Source organism: Nannospalax galili, unplaced genomic scaffold, assembly GCF_000622305.1.
Source record: "Nannospalax galili isolate Female #2095 unplaced genomic scaffold, S.galili_v1.0 scaffold204, whole genome shotgun sequence".
NCBI classification, from domain to species: Eukaryota; Metazoa; Chordata; class Mammalia; order Rodentia; family Spalacidae; genus Nannospalax; species Nannospalax galili.
Window position 1 is genome coordinate 122,768 of NW_008350959.1, and position 19,032 is coordinate 141,799.

Below are 19,032 nucleotides of genomic sequence, written 5' to 3' on the forward strand. Positions count from 1 at the left end.
GTCTCCTTGGCTTCCTTGATCAAGAGGCCAGATAACCGACCACCATTACAGGACATTTTGCACGATGCTCATAGTCCCTGGGAACTGATCGACCCAGGAGGGCAAGGAGCAAAAAGTGTCCTTTGAATCCCTCTGACCCAATTAGTATAGATCTCTTAAACTCCAAGTAACTTGTGTTAAACTGCAACTTGCTTGTTCACTGAGTATAATCTCTTTGAAATACATCCATTTTAAAAAACACAGGTCTAACTTACTCATTTAAAGTGCTGGTAGTCTATTATATGAATAAAGTACAGTTAGTTTGTTCCCTATCTGTGCATTGCTGGTGCTGACGTGTTCCAAACATAGTTGCTGTGTACATCCTGGTGCAGGTCTCTGTGTATTTTGTTCCCTCACTGCATTCCACTGTCATTCCATTGTTTGTACTGACTGTTAAACACATGGCCACCGTGGACATCCTGGTGCAAGTCTCTGTGTATTTTGTTCCCTTACTATGTTCCATTGTTTCTGCTGACATGTTACACATACAGCTTCTTGTGTGTGTGTGGAGAGTTTTTGTTAGGTATAAAATGGTATCTTGTTTTATTTACTTAATTTTTGTTTGATTGCTTGTTTGATTATTTCTGTGGTACTGAGAATTGAACTTCGCATTGCCCGTGATAGGCAAGTACTTTGCCACTGAGCTACATCTCCAGCCCTCTTTTTACATTTTATTTTGAGACAGTATCTTACTAGGATAGCTTTGAATTCACTCTGTAGTCAAGGCAAGTCTTGAACTTGCCATCCTCCTGGTTTATCCTCTTCAAGAGTGAGAATTACAGGTCTGCGCCACCAGGCCTGGCAGCATCTAGTTTTAATTTCATTTACTGGGACCGGAGAGATGGCTTAGTGGTTAAGAGCACTGACTGCTCTTGCAGAGGACCTAGGTTCAAATCCCAGCACCCACATGTCAGCTAACAACTGTCTGTAACTTTAGTTCGAGGGGTATTTGACACCCTTTTCTGACCTCTGTGGGCATTGCATGACACGGGTGCACATACATGCAGGCAGTACACTCAATGCACATAAAATTAAATAAATTTTAAAAAATTGAAATTTTCATTTCCTGTATTATAGTACTGTAAGAATTATAGGCTGTAAGAATTTTGTATTTTTTTTATAATTTCATAAGATTTCTGTGGTTTCTAATTTCCTATTAGGTAATTGGTTGGTAATTTCCTATTTGTATTCTTTGCCAATTTTTTTTAACTTTTAAAAAATTTTATTATTTTTATTTTATGTGTATGCGTGTATTGCCTGCATGTAGGTAAGTGCACCTGTGTTGTCCAAGCTTTGCCAATTTTTAAAAAGTTGAGTTGTGTCTTTTTAAGTATTAAGTAGGTTTTTAAAAATATTCTGGATGGGCTGGTGAGATATCTTAGTCAAGGACAAGAGTTCTATTACCAGAACCCACATAAAAAATCTGGGTGTTGTGGCATGCACTTGTAATCCCAGCACTTGGGAGGTAGAGATGGATAGATCCCTGGGGCTCTCTGCCCAGCCTAGTTGGCTAACTCTAGGCCAGTGAGAGACCATGTCTCAAAAAGCAAGGTGGATGACTCTTGAGAAGCAACACCTGAGGCTGACTTCTGGTCTTGCTAACATATGCACACATGTGCTTATATCCCCCAACACATGTATTTCCATATACAGAAACACGTATTAGTCCTTTGTTCACTATATTCATAAATAACTTCTTTCTAACTGTGGCTAGGGGCTATATGCAGCTTAATGGTAGAAGCACATCCTTAGCATGTGCAAGCCACAAGGTTTGGGCATCAGCACTGTGCATATATACACAAACCACAAAGTGAAAAAGACATGCTGTATTTTGTTTTGCAGTGCTGGAGATCAAATCCAGGGCAAGCACTCTACTGTTGAGCTACATCCTAGCCTTACATGTAGTCTTGATGGATACACACATAAAATTAACTTTTTTTTAAAGAGCAATTTATCTATGCCTTCCAAAAATATATAAACAGGGCTGGGAGTTTAGCTCAGAGGTAAGACCCTTACGTAGCCAGCACAAAGCCCTATGTTCAATCCCCAGCACCTCAGAAAGAAAGAAACCACAAATTTGACCCAAGTAATCTACCACTAGGAATTAATGACATGAATATGTTTGCAAAAAACATACTAATGTATTTTTCTGTAAGCAAGGGTACTGTGCATTGTTAGAAGCTAAAACAAAGGAAACGGCCAAAAAATTAGCCAAGACAAAGCTGTACAAAAAACACTGTGCACCTGCTTTACAATTTGAGACTGTCTTCATGTTCCAGTGTGGATACACTTTCCAGATACTTCAGAAGTGAAGTGGGGTTGGAGTACACAACACCTGACCTCATTTGTGAAGATCTACACATGTATAGGTGAACATGTAGGTGGAGAACACTGCATTTATAGTTCAGGAAGTAGGGCAGCTGAGGGTCAATACTAAGAGATTTCAACTTCATGTTTTGCTTCTTTTATGAAGACAGACTCAAAGTTACATCGTTTAATATAAATTACTCATGGGGTTGCTAGGAATTGGTATTTACTGTAGTATAGCATGAAATTCCCTTCATTTTTGGTTTTCCCACAGATAAAGAAAGGCATTGATAAAAATTAGTGTAAAGCTTTATGAAAGTCAGTCAGTGACAGGGTGCATCTCAATGGTAGAGCACATACATGCTTAACATGTGCAAATCCCCAAGTTTCATCCCCAGCATCACACACACACATACATAAATACGCATTCACACATACACAAATACACATACATGCATACACGCAGATACACATATAATATGTATGTTCAGACACGTGTGCACACATGTGCACACATACACATATACAGACATACACATATACACACATATGTACATATACACACATGGTAAAGCAAAGCCAAGAATGAAAGCTCAGATTTGTACAGCATTTCAGAAATTTCCAGAAGACTTGTATCTGTATTTGGTATGGTTACCTTGAAAAATGGCTAAACTGAGATATTGAAGATAGAATTTATGGGTAGTATGTTCTTTTTGTCTCAGATTTACATCAGAATCAAATGACCTGTTTTCTGTGCTACTTTTCAGTCCCTAGGGATGATGAAGTTTACACATTCACCAGCCCTGAATCTGCAGTGCTGCCATAGTGAGCAGCTCCGTTTGCTCACCTTTATTATAAACACAGAGCTGTCTGTTCCTTCATTTTTCTTAAGAGAACCAAATGCTTACCTCAGCTATGCCACATACCACGTTACGTGTCCTGTGCTTTTATGGTTTTTTCTTTTGTTTTGGGTTTTGAGGCAAGATCTAGATTAAATAAGTCTGGCTGACCTGGAACTCATTATGTAGACTAGACTGGCCTTGAACTTGTGGTGATCCTCCTGCCTCTGCCTTTGGAATGCCACTGTGCCCAGTTATGCTTTTTTTGTGAAAATCATCCTGTTTTAATTCTTGTGTGAATGCAAAATTGCTACTATTGATTATTTTATTTCTTGTTTTTTCCAGGTTCTGAAGAAGATGATGAAGTTGTGGCAATGATTAAGGAATTATTAGATACTAGAATACGGTATGTGCTCCCTCCCCTTTGCAGTGCTGCAGAGGCAGTGTTCATGACACTCATGTGTTCTCCCCATAAGGCACTACTTATCTTTAGGTATGTAGGGGGAGAGGCTAAGTCAGACAAAAAGAGAAAAAAAGTTGGAAAACTGAGCAGACTTTTGGCGGTTTTATAGTGCTGGAGTAGGGGAAAAGATTTGATTCTCTGGCAAGAAGAGTGGGCCTCAGGAAACATTCAGGCTCTTAGCTGAGCTTCTTGGAGAATTGTGCCATTAAAATGGGGCAATGTGGAGGTAGACCAAGCTTACAAAACTGCAGCCCCATATTCAGTTAATTCAAGAGTAGAGTAGGCTGTTAGAAGAGAGGCAGAACGCTTTCTTATACGATGAAATGCTGAGTCATTTGAGCTTCTCACATAGTACCCAGCGTTCAGTCAAAAATTATTAGGCTCACCTGAAAACTGAACAAAGAGAAACTGAAAGAAATCTTCAGATTCCTGATATAGCTAATGCTTAAGATAGCTCATTAAAATGTGCAAGAAAATTTAAAAGAAGGCAGCCATGGTGGTGCATGCCTTTAATCTCAGCACTTGGAAGGCAGAGGCAGGTGGATCTCTGTGAGACTGAGGCCAGCTTGGCTTCATAGCGAGTTCCAGGCCAGCTGGGACTACAGGGAGACCCTGTTTCAAAAAGACCAAAAAGAAAGAAAATTTAAAAGAAAAGGGATGGGGGATAGAGAGATGGCTCAGTGGTTAAGAGCACCACTGGCTGCTCTTGCAGAGAACCTGGGTATGGTTCCCAGCAGCCACATGGTGGCTAACAACCATCCACAACTTACCCTCTTCTGGCTTCTGTGGGCATTGCTTGCATGGGTGTACTTATGTGCATACAGTCAAAACACTTATTCACATGAAATAAAAATAAATAAAATTGTTTTAGATATGCAAGAAAATAAATAAAAGACAAGGAACTTCATGAGAGAACTGGAATCTACAAGAAAAGAATTAACACTTCTAGAACTGAAAGTTTAACCAAACTTTAGAACTCACTAGATTATTTTCATATGAGGTCAGATGCTGCTGAAGGGTAGATTAGTGTGTTGGAATACAGATCAGGAGGAAATACCCAGGTTGAAGCTCATAGGGAACAGAAATTCAGGGGAAAAGCACAAGACATAGTGTTTACAGAAAAGGTCTTTCAGTGTCCTGCAGAGTTTAAATTTATCTAGAATTAGGATAAGTGACCCATTGCCAAGCCAGGGGAGGTGACACACACCTTTAATCCCAGTGCTCTGGATGCAGAAGCAGGTGGATCTCTACATAGTGTGTTCCAGCTCAGTGAGGGCTACAGGAAGACCCTCTCTCAAAAACAAAACAAAAGATAAGGGACCTAAATGTAGAAGTAGGGCTGGGTGTGGTGGCGCACGCCTTTAATCCCAGCACTTGGGAGGCAGAAGCAGGCAGATCTCTGTGAGTTCAAGGCCAGCCTGGTCCACATAGTGAGTTCTAGGACAGCTGGGGCTACAGGGAGACCCTGTCTCAAAAGACCAAAAAAAAAAAAAAAAAAAAAGAAGTAGGTATAAACAGAAGTGTTCTGAGTCTTGGCATTATTTGAAAAGTGGTAGAAGTAATAATTCACCGTAGAACCAAGAAACCAAGTAGGTGTCTTGGAGGGTAGCTAGCAAGTGGTAATGGGTTGTATAACAAGCAGTTGTGTGGAAGGATGAAAAAGTAGTAAGAACACTTGATCATGCAAAACAGTGCAGCTAGGAAACAAATGGCAAGATGAAACATGACCCTGAGGATCTTGGCAGGTGCACTTAAATGTATTTCAATTGGCCAACAAAAAATAAGATTGTTAAGATATGAAAAAGCCAATTACATGCTTTTTATGAGATTCTATCTTAAATAAAAGGACCCAAAAATACTGGAAATAAGCTGGAGAAATGTATAGCCTTCCAAAAATGATTATGAGAAAACTGCAATTACACATAGGAGCATATGCTCATATAAAACTTAGATGCTCCTGATAATACAGATGCAAAACAAATGAATATCTGACCAAACTAAAAGGAGACATAGATAGTTCATAATTATGGTGGGAGACTAACACCTTTCTCTAATACAACAAGCACAAAAAGTCATCAGTGAAGATAGCTTTGAACACATGATTAACAAATGACCAAATTGTTGATATATGGACAATGTTGTACTCAAGAATAAAATAGTTGCTTTTTTCGAGTGTAGAGGGATGCATACTGCAGCAGCCTGTGTGCTTGGTCATAAAGCATTGCCTATTTACCTTCAGGGTTAGAGTCATTGAGAAGATAGGGTTTCATTGTTTGGTGCTGGGGATTGAACCCAGGGCCTTGGCCATGCTGAGCATGAGCTCTACCACTGAACTTCCCCATCTTGAGAATCTTGTTTTCCGACTCTGGTGAAGATGGGGAGCTCACCTATTCTCAGGGAATGTATGGGTAAGTAATGCTGGAAAAAAGTGTTTGCTATTTACCAATTCCAAATATAATCACACCTTTTGTTTTGATTTTTGAGACAAGTTCACTCTGTAATCTAAGCAGACCTGGAACTCAGTATGTAGTTCAAGCTAGCCTTGAACCCATGGTAATTCTATTTCAATCTCTAAGGGCTAGGATTACAAATGTGAGACACTACTCCTGGTTTGTACTCAGACTTCTTTTTTTTTTTGGTCTTTTTGAGATAGGCTCTCCCTGTAGCCCCAGCTGGCCTGGAATTCCCTAGGTAGACCACACTGGCCTGGAACTCACAGAGATCTGCCTGCCTTTGCCTCCCAAGTGCTGGGATATATTCAGGCTCTTGATCCAGCAGTTTTTGCCCTCAAGCATATGTCCTGTTGTAATACATGTACACACCAGAAGGCATACTGGAATCTCCATAGCTATGATGGAAAGCCAAATACCATCAACAGCAAGATGGATAATCAACTCTGCCATATTAGTGTCATGGAAAACTTTGCAGCAGTGAAATGGACAAGTTCTTGCAATACTAAGCATGGATGGGCATACAGAAAGAATAAGAAGCCAGATACATACAAGTGGTTTTAAAATAGAATTCAGGGCTAACAAGATGGCTCAGTGGGTAAGGGCTTGCTGCCAAGCCTGGTGATCTGAGTTTGATCTCCAGAAACCCTATGGTAGAAGGAGAGAACCGACTCCCACAAATTGTCTTCTGACCTTTATGCATGTGCTGTGGCATGTATGTGCATACACACACACATGCACACAAAATAAATAGATTAAAATGTAAAAGTAAAAAATTTTAATCTTATTGGGCTGAGGAGATAGCTAAGTCTCTAAAGTGCTTGTCCTGCTTGACCTGTGTTCAGTCCCCAGAACCCACATTAAAAAAAGCTGGGCAGGGTGGTGGGCATTTGTAATCCCAGCACTGGGAGGCAGAGACAGGTGGATCTCGGGCTCACTAACCAGTTAGCCTAGTTTAATAAATGGGCTCCTGGTTCACTGAGCAAACTCATCTAAAAAACAAGGCAAGCCGGGCATGGTGGCGCACACCTGTAGTCCCAGCACTTGAGAGGCAGAGGCAGGCGGATCTCTGTGAGTTCAAGGCCAGCCTGGTCTACATAGTTCCAGGACAGCTGGGGCTACAGGTAGACCCTGCTTCAAAATGACCAAAAAAAAAAAAAAAAAGGTAGATGGTACCTGAGGAATATCACCTGAGATTGACCTCTGACCTCCACATGTACACATACACATGCACCTCCTCATGCACCCCTCCCCTCACGAACCACACACACAACATGCACAAAACACATCTAAGCAATGAACTGCCTTAAATCTTTTCAGTGACGCCATCTGTTATTTAAATGTGTCTTGAATATCCTGTGACTGCAGGCCGACTGTGCAGGAGGATGGAGGCGATGTGATCTACAGAGGCTTTGAAGATGGCATTGTACGGCTGAAGCTCCAGGGCTCCTGCACCAGCTGCCCCAGCTCCATCATCACCCTAAAGAGTGGGATTCAGAATATGCTGCAGTTCTATATTCCGGAAGTAGAAGGTGTAGAGCAGGTAGGCCAGTATCATGACAGTTGGGATTTAATAGTAAGGCAAACAGGAAGTGAAGTTTATGACCTGACTGTTTCAGCAAGGGGCCAAGATCTTTATGCTTGAGAAACCTGTAAAAACTCCTTAGATAATTCTGTTCTGATTACAGAAAAGTTTTGAAGGTGATTCAAGTAACATGCAGTTATAGAGGAATTTAATAGTAGAAGAAACCACATAATTTATCTACTTTTGATTCCTCCCTTCTCCATTTTTTCCTTTTTAAAAAATTTTATTTTTTATGTTTATGTGTATGAGTGTATTGCCTGCATATGTGTAAGTGCACTCATGTCATGCAGTGCCCGAGGAGGTCAGAAGAAGGTGTCGGATTTCCTGGAACTGGAGTTAGGACAGTTGTTAGCCACCATGTGGGTGCTGGGAATTGAACCCAGGTCCTCTGCAAGAGTTGTCAGTCTTAAACATTGAGCCAACTCTCCAGCTCATTTTATTTTCTTTAAGAATAGTCTCATGTAGTCCAAGGTAGTGACCATGTAGCTGAGGATGACCTTGAACTCCTGACTTCCTGCCTCTACCTCCCAAGTGCTGGGATTGCAAATGTGTGCCACTGTACCTAACTTTCATTTAAAAAAAAAAAAGGGAGAGGGGTTATTACATTTGTGTGTGTGTGTGTGTGTGTGGGTGTGTATGTTTGCATGTTTACATGTACGCATACATGCCTCAGTGAACATGTGGAGGTCAAAGGACAATTTCTGAGGATTAATTTTCTCCTCCTGCCATGTGGGTCTTGAAGATCAAACTCAGGTGGTCAAACTTGGTAGCAAGTGCCTTTATCTGCTGAGCTGTCTTGCTGGCCCTATTTTATGTTTTTTGAGACAGGATCTCTCTGTGTAGTTTAGGCCGGCCTGGAACTCTCTGTTTAGCTTAGGCTGTCCTGGGAACTTGCTGTTCAGACTGGCCTGAAACTCAATCTTTCTGCCTCAGCCTCCTGAGACCTAGAATGACAGGAGTGTGTCACTAAGGACTTGAGCTGTGTGGTACAGTGTAACTAGTACTTAGTAGGTTACAGGCCTTGTGTCACTAAGGACTTGAGCTGTGTGGTACAGTGTAACTAGTACTTAGTAGGTTACAGGCCTTTAGACCTAGCTTGTTAGAATTTTTTGTCTCAATTATGCATAAGTTTATCTTAGTGGCTCTGACTGCAGTCATCCCAGCTGAGAAGCAGGGCCTCTACAGAGGCTCTTAAGGAGGGAGATAGTATTGGAATTCAGAGATTTGAGAAATTCCCTGTGTGATTCTCTGCCCTTAGAAGGTATCTTCAAGAATGATCTCTGAGTAGTATTAAAGGCATCCAGTATAAATCCTTATCAGTCCTCTGCTTTCATAAAGTCTGCTTGGTACAAAACTTTCTGTCTCAGCCTTGTATTTATACAAAGTCTTCCTGAAAGACTAGAACTTTATATTTCTCTGCAACAACTAGGACTAGGTCTCACACATGTCCTAACAGTTTACATTAAGTAAGTTCTTAGGAATCTTATTCTGCCTAAAGTAGGAGTTGGTTTACAAAATATCTTTAGATATCACTGAAGTTGGATATAAAATATTATTTTAAAGTAAAATGTCCATTTTTGTTTTGCTTTAGTTTTTTGAGATCGAGTCTCACTGGAACTTCCTGGCCCAGAACTCACTATATAGACCAGGCTGTCCTTAAACTCACAGAGATCTACCTGCCTCTGCCCTCTGCCCTCTGCCTCTGCATGCTGGGATTAAAGGCCTGCACTACCATGCCTGGCTATTTTTAATTTTGAGATGAAATTTTGTTGTGCTACCAGGCTGGTTTTGAGCTCCTGGGCTGAAATGATCTTTCTGCCTCAGGCTCCAGGTAGCCAGGCCTCTGTGCCCTGCTCAACTAGATTTCTTTTAAATTTGTTTTTGTGCCATTATCCTTCAGATGCCTTTTAAAAAGTTTCATTAGTTGAAACTTAAGTAGATTAACAAAAAGGAAACATCTCATGCCCATGGAGAAGTACTGAAAGGACTGATTATAAACTTGAATTGTCAATTCATTGTAGTAGGTGTGGTGAGGAGAGAAATCCTTTATAGATTATATAATTACTTTTCAGAGGTATTGGTCTTTATTGTCTGTTTTCTGAGGCCAGGTCTCATGACCTGAATTCACTATATAGCTGAAGCAGTCTCTTGATCCACCTGCCTCTAACTCCCAAGTGCTAAATTACAGCATGCATCATCAGACCTGGCAAGATTCTTCTTCTGATTAATATGTTTACAATAACAGTTTGGTTTAGCCTCAGAGAATTTATTTCAGTAAATAAGATGCTTAAAAAAAAATTGGGGGCACAACCATGGCTAAGATTAAGGCTTAGGAACTTTGTGGCAAGAATGAGGAGGAGCTGCTGAAACAGCTGGACAATCTGAAGGTGGAGCTGTCCCAGCTGCATGACGCTAAAGTGACAGGTGGCACCAAGTCCAAACTCTCCAAGATCCAAGTTGTCCAAAAGTCTGTCACCCGGGTCCTCACCATCATTAACCAGACTCAGAAAGAAAACCTCAGGAAATTCTACAAGGGCAAGAAGTACAAACCCCTGGACCTGTGGCCCAAGAAGACGAGAGCCATGCACAGCTGGCTCACCAAACATGAGAAGAGGCTGAAGACTAAGAAGCAGCATTGGAAGGAATGGCTGTATACACTGTGCAACTATGGGGTCAAGGCCTAAGGTTGCTACAGTTTGCAATAAAACACAAAACTGGCTGACAAAATATTGGGCCAGGCGTGATGGCGTATGCTCCAGCACTTAGGAAGCAGAGGCAGGCAGATCTCTGTGAGATCAAGGGCAGCATAGTCCATATAGTGAATCCTAGGCCAGCTGGGAGACCCTGTCTCAGAAAAAAAAAAAGAGGAATAAAGAAAGAAAAAATTGGGCTGTGGAGATGGCTCAGCACCAGAATTTCATCCTTTAAACCCACAAAAAGTTGGAAGAAGAGAACTGATTCCAGAAAGTTGTCCTCTGACCTCCACAGGTGGGCCATGGCATGCGCACACATCCCCACCATATACATGCATATGGTAATAAAATGTTTTTAAAAGACAAGAAATTTACACCAGTCTTCTCACTAAAGAATGCAAGCCAGTCATTTTCAGTCTCTACCCAGCGAAGACCCTGCTGCCAGAAGCCTCTTTTGAGGCACGGAAAAGGGCCTAGTCTGCTAGTTATTTTGCATATACTTAATTTACTTTTATTATATTGGGTTCCCAGGTTTTGACTGAAACTTGTGCTTTGGGCTGTTGACAGGTTTTTCCTTGTTGGACTGTCTTGCATTGTTACAGACTATTTCAGGCATGCAAGTAATGTCCAAATCAGGAAAATAACAGGTTTCAACCTTCTTATTAATTCTTAAATTCTCTTTGTTTTCTGGCTTTAGGTAATGGATGATGAATCAGATGAAAAAGTGAACTCACCATAAGATAATCTGGGTAAAACAGTGTGACTCACATATACTAAGCTTTTATTAAGATACTATGGAAGTTATGATTAATAAAATATTTCCTCTCCACATAGAATACTACCTAAATATTACAAGTTTGCCTTGCCTTACAAGTTATTTATAACATCCTGAGTCATCACTGCATATGTGGATTTTATTCAAGGTTATTTTAGTTTTTGCTCCTTGCTGGTTCTTTGTATAGTGTGTAGCAATTTAAAACACACTCCTGTACTTTACTTACTTGCTTTTTTTATACAAAAATAAATAGGAAGAATTCTTTTAAAATTTCCTGAAATGACTTAATTTTCCTTGTGAGATATCTGAAATGAAGTGCCTCCTCCCTTCTGTGATGAGGGCCCAGTACTAAAGGCAGAATAGAACAGATGTGTGCACCCCTGTGCAGTCACACATAGCTGTAGAGGCTGGCAAATACAAAATACGAAGAGTGAGCCAAAACCTTTCCCTAGAAAAAGATGCCTGTTTCTTGGATGATGTTCCTAAGTGATATAGTGTAAGTTAACAGAACTTTATACTAATCTAGATATACCTTATGTTGCATGTAAGAGATATAAGAGAAAACATATTTGATTATACACATATGTATGTCCACATATATACATGCAAACATAGGAACACTCATGACAATTTGGTCTTCTGTCGCTGGTCACATGATTGTAGGTGATATTTATAAATAACTCCCTTCTCCCACTACATAGCACATATTTCCTTTGCTTCAAGGAACTCAGCTGAGTGTGGCTTGATCTGGTGAGGCAATGTCCATTTTCTTCCTTGAAGATATGCCATATTAACTATCCTGCTTGGATTGCATTATAATTTCCCATTGACATTAATCATAGGGGATGGGACTGGAAAGAGATGTTCTACATCCCAGACATCTTCCTCCTGTGAAGGAAGGTAATCTTCACTGTGCAATTATAGTTCAGTTTCCCCAAGATAGGATTTTTCATTCCACCTAGTACCATAACTCTCTTCTCTCTTTTCTGCCTATTAATTCAGAGGCATGGGGAGCCCAAAGCAGCAGGATAGCAGTCACCTGGTTCAGCTGTATCTCCTCATAGTTTTCCTTCCTTTGGAACTAAGACATCTAGGCCAGCAGAGCACAAAGTCTCGGGAAGCAATAGAGTTGCCCCAAAATGGAGCCTCTTTTTGGACTTTTGAGCCTCATCTAGGGTAGAAAGGACCTCATACTGGATATAGCCTTTGAAGACTGTTGCTTTAGCCTTGCAAGGTGTTCCCTTCTGGCGCTGTAATGAAGTCTTCAAAAAGCAATTTCACCATTCTGTCAAGCCAGCTGCTTCAGATGGGGAATATGAACCCTGGCCCATTATAGCCCCTCACTCATGAAGTGAGTTCCCTGGTCAAAGTGGTGCTGTTTGTGGAATATAGTGGTTGTAGATCTGTGGGTGGTAATTTTGGCAGAAGCATTATGTACAGGGAAGGCAAATCCATATGTGGAGTATTGACTCCCATAATAAAACACTGTGACCTCCATGATGAAAGGAATGGTGCCAGAGTAAAGGCTCGGTGGGCGCTTAGCATGTCTGCAGCCAGGGAAGCCCTGGAGAGCAGCAGTCCATTTCTGAGCCCATGTATATTTATCCCTGCCCTAGCCACCATAATCATTTTGTGGATAAGCCCACCAGGCAATGATAGAGTGTCCGAGAAAAGAGAGTGTGCTCTTCACAGAGTAGGTCATCCTACCTACTTGATTATTGAAATCCTTCTAGCCTGAGGATGACTCCAGTGAGAAGGTCACACGGGATACATCTTTACATTTTGTGGCAATCAGCAAGATCTGTCCAAAAGTTTTTTTCTTGCCTCTAATTTTCAAGTACTGTTTCTTCCATGACCTTCCATGATCACCTGCCTCTGCCTCCCGAGTGCTGGGGCTAAAGGCGTGCACCACCACGCCCAACACTTCTTGATGTGACTTGTGCTGTCAGGGCTCTTGGGTCTAATTTCATGTGACAATGGAGTGCTGCTGTGTATGCCAAATGTTATGACTCTGGGTCAGGTAACACCTGGCTTTTGTTGGGGAAAGGGTTGTGTTCTAACCTGGTGGCCATAAGTAGACCCAATAGTAAATGAAAAGATGTTTCTCAGGCTGGAGAGATGGCTCAGTGGTTAAGAAGACCCAGGTTCAAATCCCAGAACCCACAAGGCAGCTAACAACTGTCCGTAACTCCAGTTCCAGAGGATCCAACAGCCTCTTCTGTCCTCAAAGGGTATTGCATAACACGAGTACACTTACCTATATGCAGGCAATACACACATACACATAAAATAATTTTTTTTTTTAAAAAAGATGTTTCTCAAAAAGGGAAGTTGTTGCCACAGAGGGGTAAGATTCTGAAACCCCAAGGGCCTGTACTCTGATTCACCTATAAGAGCCTGCAAAAGACTCTAGGTGACACCCCTATCTGCTACAGATGAAGACCACTGGATCTGTTGGGCCATATGGCTCTTGTGGCAGCAACTTGTACAGCCTCCCTGATCTACTGCAGTCTTCTCATTTCTGGGCTCCACTTGAAACCTGAAATATAGCTTCTCAGGTCATTTCATATATGGGCTGGATTAACTCACCCTTTTGAAGCATGCATTTCCTCCAAGATCCCATGAGGCCCAATAAGCACTGTGTGTCTTTGGGTTGTAGGAGTGGCTAGAGATAACAATTTATCCTTATGTTACAGGATTATTTTGCCATGCCTCATGCCACTACTTCTCTAGAAATGCCTATGGTAGAAGGCCTCTGAATTTTTTTCAGGTTTACTTCCCATCCCCTAACAAGCAACTCTTACCAGTATCAGAGTTGTTACTTCTCCTTCACAATGTCCATCGGAATGTCATTAATATAATGAACCAGTGTGATTGTTTGATTGGAGTACTAGAAATGGAACGCAGAGCCTTGAAAGAGCCTAGGCAAGTGCTTCTCCCATGTGCTGGGATTATAGGCTTATACCACCATTCCCCGGTGAGGTATCTTCAGAAAGATAAAATCCTTGCAACCTAAGTTAGGATGCAGTTGGAGATTTGATATACCTCTGAGGGAGGGCAGCAAATGTGTACTGCTGACTTTGCCACCTAAAAGGATACTTTCTGGTGGCCTTTGACAGGAATGAAGGAGAAAAAAACCCAACATTTTCTAGTTCAGTAGCTACATAGCAGGTAATGGGGGATGTACAGTCTGTTCACATGATGAAATCAGATTTGATGCTGCTGCAGGTCCTTCTAGTTAAGCTTACAGTGATGTGCTTTATTTTTTCACATTTTTTGCATTGAATGATTATGTGTACATGTGTGTAAGCACACGTACACATGTGGAGATCAGAGGACAACTTAAAAGTTCCTCTTCTCCCCACCAAGCAGGTCCCAGGGAGCAAACTTGGGTCTTCACACTTAGTGGCAGGTGCCTTTAGCTGCTGAGCTGTTGCTGGGCCCACAATGATCCACTTTCATTGTCTACTGTACAGGCCATGGGGATGTGGTGGGAACTACCTCCATAATTTCCAAGTTCTTGATGGTGTGCTGTCTGTAGTCCCTCAGAAGCACAGGATTGCTGCTGCTGCTCCTCCTCCTCCTCCTTTTTAAAAGACAGGGTCTCACTATGTAACCCTGGCTGGCCTGGAACTTAATATGTAGACCATGTTGGACTTGAACTCTTGGAGCTCAGCTTGCCCACCTCACAAGCACTGGGATTAAAGGCATGTGCCACACATGGCACATAAAGGCTTGCCATGTCTAGTCCAAATTGCCTTTTGAGTTTACCATTTTTCTGGGTATATGAAGTTCTAATGGTTTTTACTTGGCCCTCGTTTCACAGGTCAGGGAACTAGTGGGGATCCTGTCAGTTGCTGGGTATGTCTATTCCAGTCAGGTACTCTGTAACTGGAGAAGTAATCATAGGTTGGTATGGGGACCCACTGGCCCCATGGTTACCTAAACTAAAACTTCATCAATCACTTGACCTCCACAAGCTCCTACTTTCATGGACCAAGGTAACATTTTGGGTATCTTGAAATTTATGTGAGTTCAGAGCCAGTGTCTAGTAGTTTCCAAAGGTCTGATTCTTTTTCCCCAGTGCTGAGAACTGAATTCCAGTCTTCTGCAAGAGCAGCAAGCACTTTTAATGGCTGAGTCATCTCTCCAACCTAGTTTGTGTATTTGAGGCAAGGTCTCAGTCTGGTCCTGAACACACTATGTCGGCAAGATGAGCTTAAACTTCTGACCTTCTCTCTGCCTCAGCCTGGATGCTGGAATTGGTGCCCTTTGTTCTTGTCTTTTCCTTCTCATAGGCCTTAGGGCTCATCTTATTTCTTTATTCTTTGATACGTGCCACCATCTTTTCTGCCCACTGGGTACAATTTTCTACAAAACTTCCTTAAAACTTGGGACATTATATGCTGTAACTCCCATATTTTGGTTTTATGCAATAAACTTTTATGACCATTTATTGGAATTTGGATAAGGGGTAACAAAAATCACAAAAGGTTAAAAACCTTAAAGAGCTACTTAAATAATGGTTCATTTGAAAAATAGTATTTTTACATTTATTTGGTGTGTGCCAAGGCACACGTGGAGGTCAGAGGACACCTTTCAGGAGTCAGTTCTCTCCTTCCACCAGGTGGGTAGGGGTTGAACTTGGGTCATCAGGCTTAGCAGCAAGTGCCTTTACCTGTTAATCTATCTCACTGGCTCCTTTTATTCTTTAGAAACAGTGACTGAGAGCTCTGGTAGCCTTCAGCCCATCAGTCTGTAGAGCAGGGCCACAGCACAAAACCACTAGGTTTAATGGGTCTGACTATCTGAACAGGGAAGTGGACTGCCTTGAAGAGACGAATGAGACACTCCTTTTCCTTAAGTTTGTCCACAGCTGTTTGTTTAGGAATCCTTTCCATTCCCTCAGATGCACCAATTAGTCCCAGATGTCTTCTTTCTTTCACACAGAATTTATTTTTTCGTTTAGGCTTTATTTTTACAGAATTGGGAAGTAAAAGCTCTGCAGTGTCTCTACTGGCACATGGTTACAAAGGGTTCTTTGTTGTGGTGGTTTAGTGAGGTTGTTGAAGGCTGAGTTGGACAACATTGATCTTTACAGTTTCTTCCTTTTAACTGGTGCTGAGCACCTATCAATAGCTGTAGAATCATGGAGAAGAGACACTGTGAATGAGTAGCAGGCAAGGGAGCCAGTTCAAGATTATTACAGTTGGAATACCAGTGGTACTCCTGCTATTTCTCTGTGATACCAACAGGTCTACTGCCGGTGAACACAGGTTGCACAGGAACCATACTTTGACACTTGGTCAAAATCATCCAAAGTCCTGTTTCCCCAATTTAGGGTCTTTAGGCTAAAATGTCTTATCTACAGAGGATCCTGTTTCTTGAAATGTATTGCCCATTAACAAACAGTTCGAACACCTTGTTAACTCTGTCCTAAGTCAACTAGGGACCTGTTTAATGGCTTGAGTTGTCACTATGTAGACCAGGCTGGCCTCGAACTCAAAGATCCACCTGCCTTTGCCTCTGAGTGCTGGGATTAAAGGCATGTGCTACCACACCTGGCTGAAATAAAGTTTTAGGTGAGAAATACCTTGATTTGACCTCTATTTGAGGCAAGTAATGAAAAACTGAAATGCCTTTGCTTCCTTGAGCAGGTAAATTCTGTTGATACTGCTTTATCCACACACTCAAAAACAGATTACGTTAATTAAATTTAGTGGTGTGTGCGTGTGCAATTTGTAGGAATCGGTTTTCGGCTTCCATGTAGGTCCTAGAGATCAAACTCAGGCTTGGCTGCAAGTGTCTTCATCCCAAGCCGATCTCTCTGGCCCCCATAACATTTTTGATTCATTACTTCTTGCCAGGGTCTATACTATGTGTTAAGTTACACAGACTCACTCCATCCTTAAGAAACTTTAAGCACAGCTCGGTGGGAGAGAGAAAAAAGCTGCAATACATAAGCATATTGCATTAAATTAAAAGGACGAGAAGTTAACATGCGCCTCTTTGCGGGGGAAGGCAAAAAGAGGTAGCATTTAAGACAAGGACGTGTGGGGACTCCAGCAGTTAGGGGAAGGTGCAGCTTGAGAATGCTAGCTGAAGGGCTGCTGTTGGACTTCGCTGGGGCACACAGGGCTGGAATGTGCGGTGGGCAAGTAAGGCCACCAAGCAGAGGTCTGATGACCAGCAGCACTTGACCAAAGGCAGTAAACCTTCCTGAAGCAAGTGTCTGGGTCATTTCTCTGGAACCTCTCTCCTCTCTAGTCAAGGGTCTCTTGGGAATGGAGCATTCACTGATGGCATCAGCGATGGTGACAGGCAACCTCAGGTGGGCAGAGATGGCCAGCAGTTTCCTGAGCGCAGGCGCAGTGCCAGGACCGCGGAGCCTGCCGTGGCACCCTCAGCTAGGGTCGCGAAGAGGGAGGCCGGTGGGGCGTATCCTACATCTCAGGCGTCACACCCAGATCCCCCCGGGGGCTGCGGCCGGCTCCCGCTCCTCCCGCTGCACGCTGACGTGCCTGTCCCAGGCTCTCCTTCCGGCCTCGGCTTTCCTCTCTCCAGTTTCTCTAGACCCAGGCGGGCCTCTCGGCAAACATTCCTTTCCTCCTCCTTCCTCCCCCTCCTCCTTGGCTGCTCCGCTCACCCCGAGGTTGGCGGCTCCAGGAACCTAAAGCGGATGCGGCCTGAGCGCTGCCACGTCTTCGGAGACAGCAGCCCAGCGCCTGCGCTCTCCGGGGGCGGGACCTGCGCGTGAGCGGTGCCGCCAAGGTCCAATGGGGGAGCCGCAGCGGTGCGCGGCGCGGAGGGCGGGGCGGTGGCTGAGGGCCGAGTCCAGAGCCCAGCAGTGGAGTTGGAGCTGTCGCATCCGAGGCCGCCGTGTCGCTGCCACCCAGCTCGAGCTCGTCCTTGCTTCCGAAGTCCGCGCGCACCCTACTGCTCGGCCCTCGCCTCGCAGCCGGCATCATGTGCGGTAAGGACGCGACGGGGGCGTGTGGTGGCTGCCAGGTACAAGCCCTGAGGCCCAAGGTGGATGATACGAGTCCGCGGGGCGGCATGGGGCGGGGGTCCTGAAGAGGGGTTGTCCTGAGGAGAAGGGTACCCCGAAGAGAGGTGGCCTTGGGGGCGGGGTCTTTTTGAGAGAGTGGGACCTGGGAAGAGAGGTGGCCTTGGGGGGGGGGTTTTTGAAAGAAATTGGGACATGGAAAGAGAGGTGGCTTGGGGCGAAGGGGTTGGGGGGGTTCCCGAGGAGGCGGATGGGCCAGGGGCGGGGGTCCGGAGGAGAGGGGTTTCAGCACCCAGTACCTATGTGGCTGCCAACAACCATCTGTAACCCTAGTTCCAGGGAATCCGATGCACTCTTCTGATCTCTGCAGGCATTGAAAGCAAAGTACACTTAACGTACATGCAGGCAAAACACTTATAAAATAAAAATTAAACATTTTTTAAAAGGTCGGGTGTGGTGGTGGCACAGGCCTTGAATCCCAGCACTTGGGAGGCAGAGGCAGGCAGATTTCTGTGAGATTGAGGCCAAGCCTGGTCTACATAGCAAGTTCTAGGCTAAATAGGGCTAGAGGGAAACCCAGTCTTTAAAGAAAAAAAGTGTCTTACACTGTGCTTCAGGCTGACCTGGAACTCACTTTGTAACCCCACTGGCCTCAAATTTGAGGCAGTTCCCCTTCAACCTCCTGAGTGCCGGAATTCTAGGCATGAGCCACCACGGCTGGCTCCCAGGAACACTTAGAAAAAAAATGTGATTGTAAGATTTGAAGTTGTTTGGGAAACATTTTTTGAAGCCTTTTGCTTGAAGGAACTGAGGAAGAGGTGGTCTACTCATTGTGTATTTTCCTGTGGTAGCTTAATTTTGCCTTCTGAAATGAG

General features: G+C 43.2%; 2 protein-coding genes and 1 pseudogene across 5 annotated transcripts in view; all 3 read left to right on the forward strand.

Moving 5' to 3' along the window:
* The window catches only part of Nfu1 (NFU1 iron-sulfur cluster scaffold), a 37,621-nt gene extending 26,409 nt beyond the window's left edge, over nucleotides 1-11,212 (forward strand). For all 4 annotated transcript variants that reach the window (XM_008848055.3, XM_008848056.3, XM_017801941.2 and 1 more), the window contains 3 exons: nucleotides 3,531-3,591; nucleotides 7,467-7,641; nucleotides 11,074-11,212. In XM_008848055.3, the coding sequence (XP_008846277.1) occupies nucleotides 3,531-3,591; nucleotides 7,467-7,641; nucleotides 11,074-11,115 (278 nt within the window). In that variant the 3' untranslated portion in view covers nucleotides 11,116-11,212. The remainder of the gene's footprint in view (nucleotides 1-3,530; nucleotides 3,592-7,466; nucleotides 7,642-11,073) is intronic.
* On the forward strand, nucleotides 8,297-11,067 carry LOC115066779 (annotated as a pseudogene).
* Nucleotides 11,213-17,070: 5,858 nt separating the features above from the next.
* Gfpt1 (glutamine--fructose-6-phosphate transaminase 1) overlaps nucleotides 17,071-19,032 on the forward strand; it is a 58,262-nt gene continuing 56,300 nt past the window's right edge. The window contains exon 1 of the mRNA XM_008848058.2: nucleotides 17,071-18,124. Within this exon, the coding sequence (XP_008846280.1) occupies nucleotides 18,118-18,124 (7 nt within the window). The 5' untranslated portion in view covers nucleotides 17,071-18,117. The remainder of the gene's footprint in view (nucleotides 18,125-19,032) is intronic.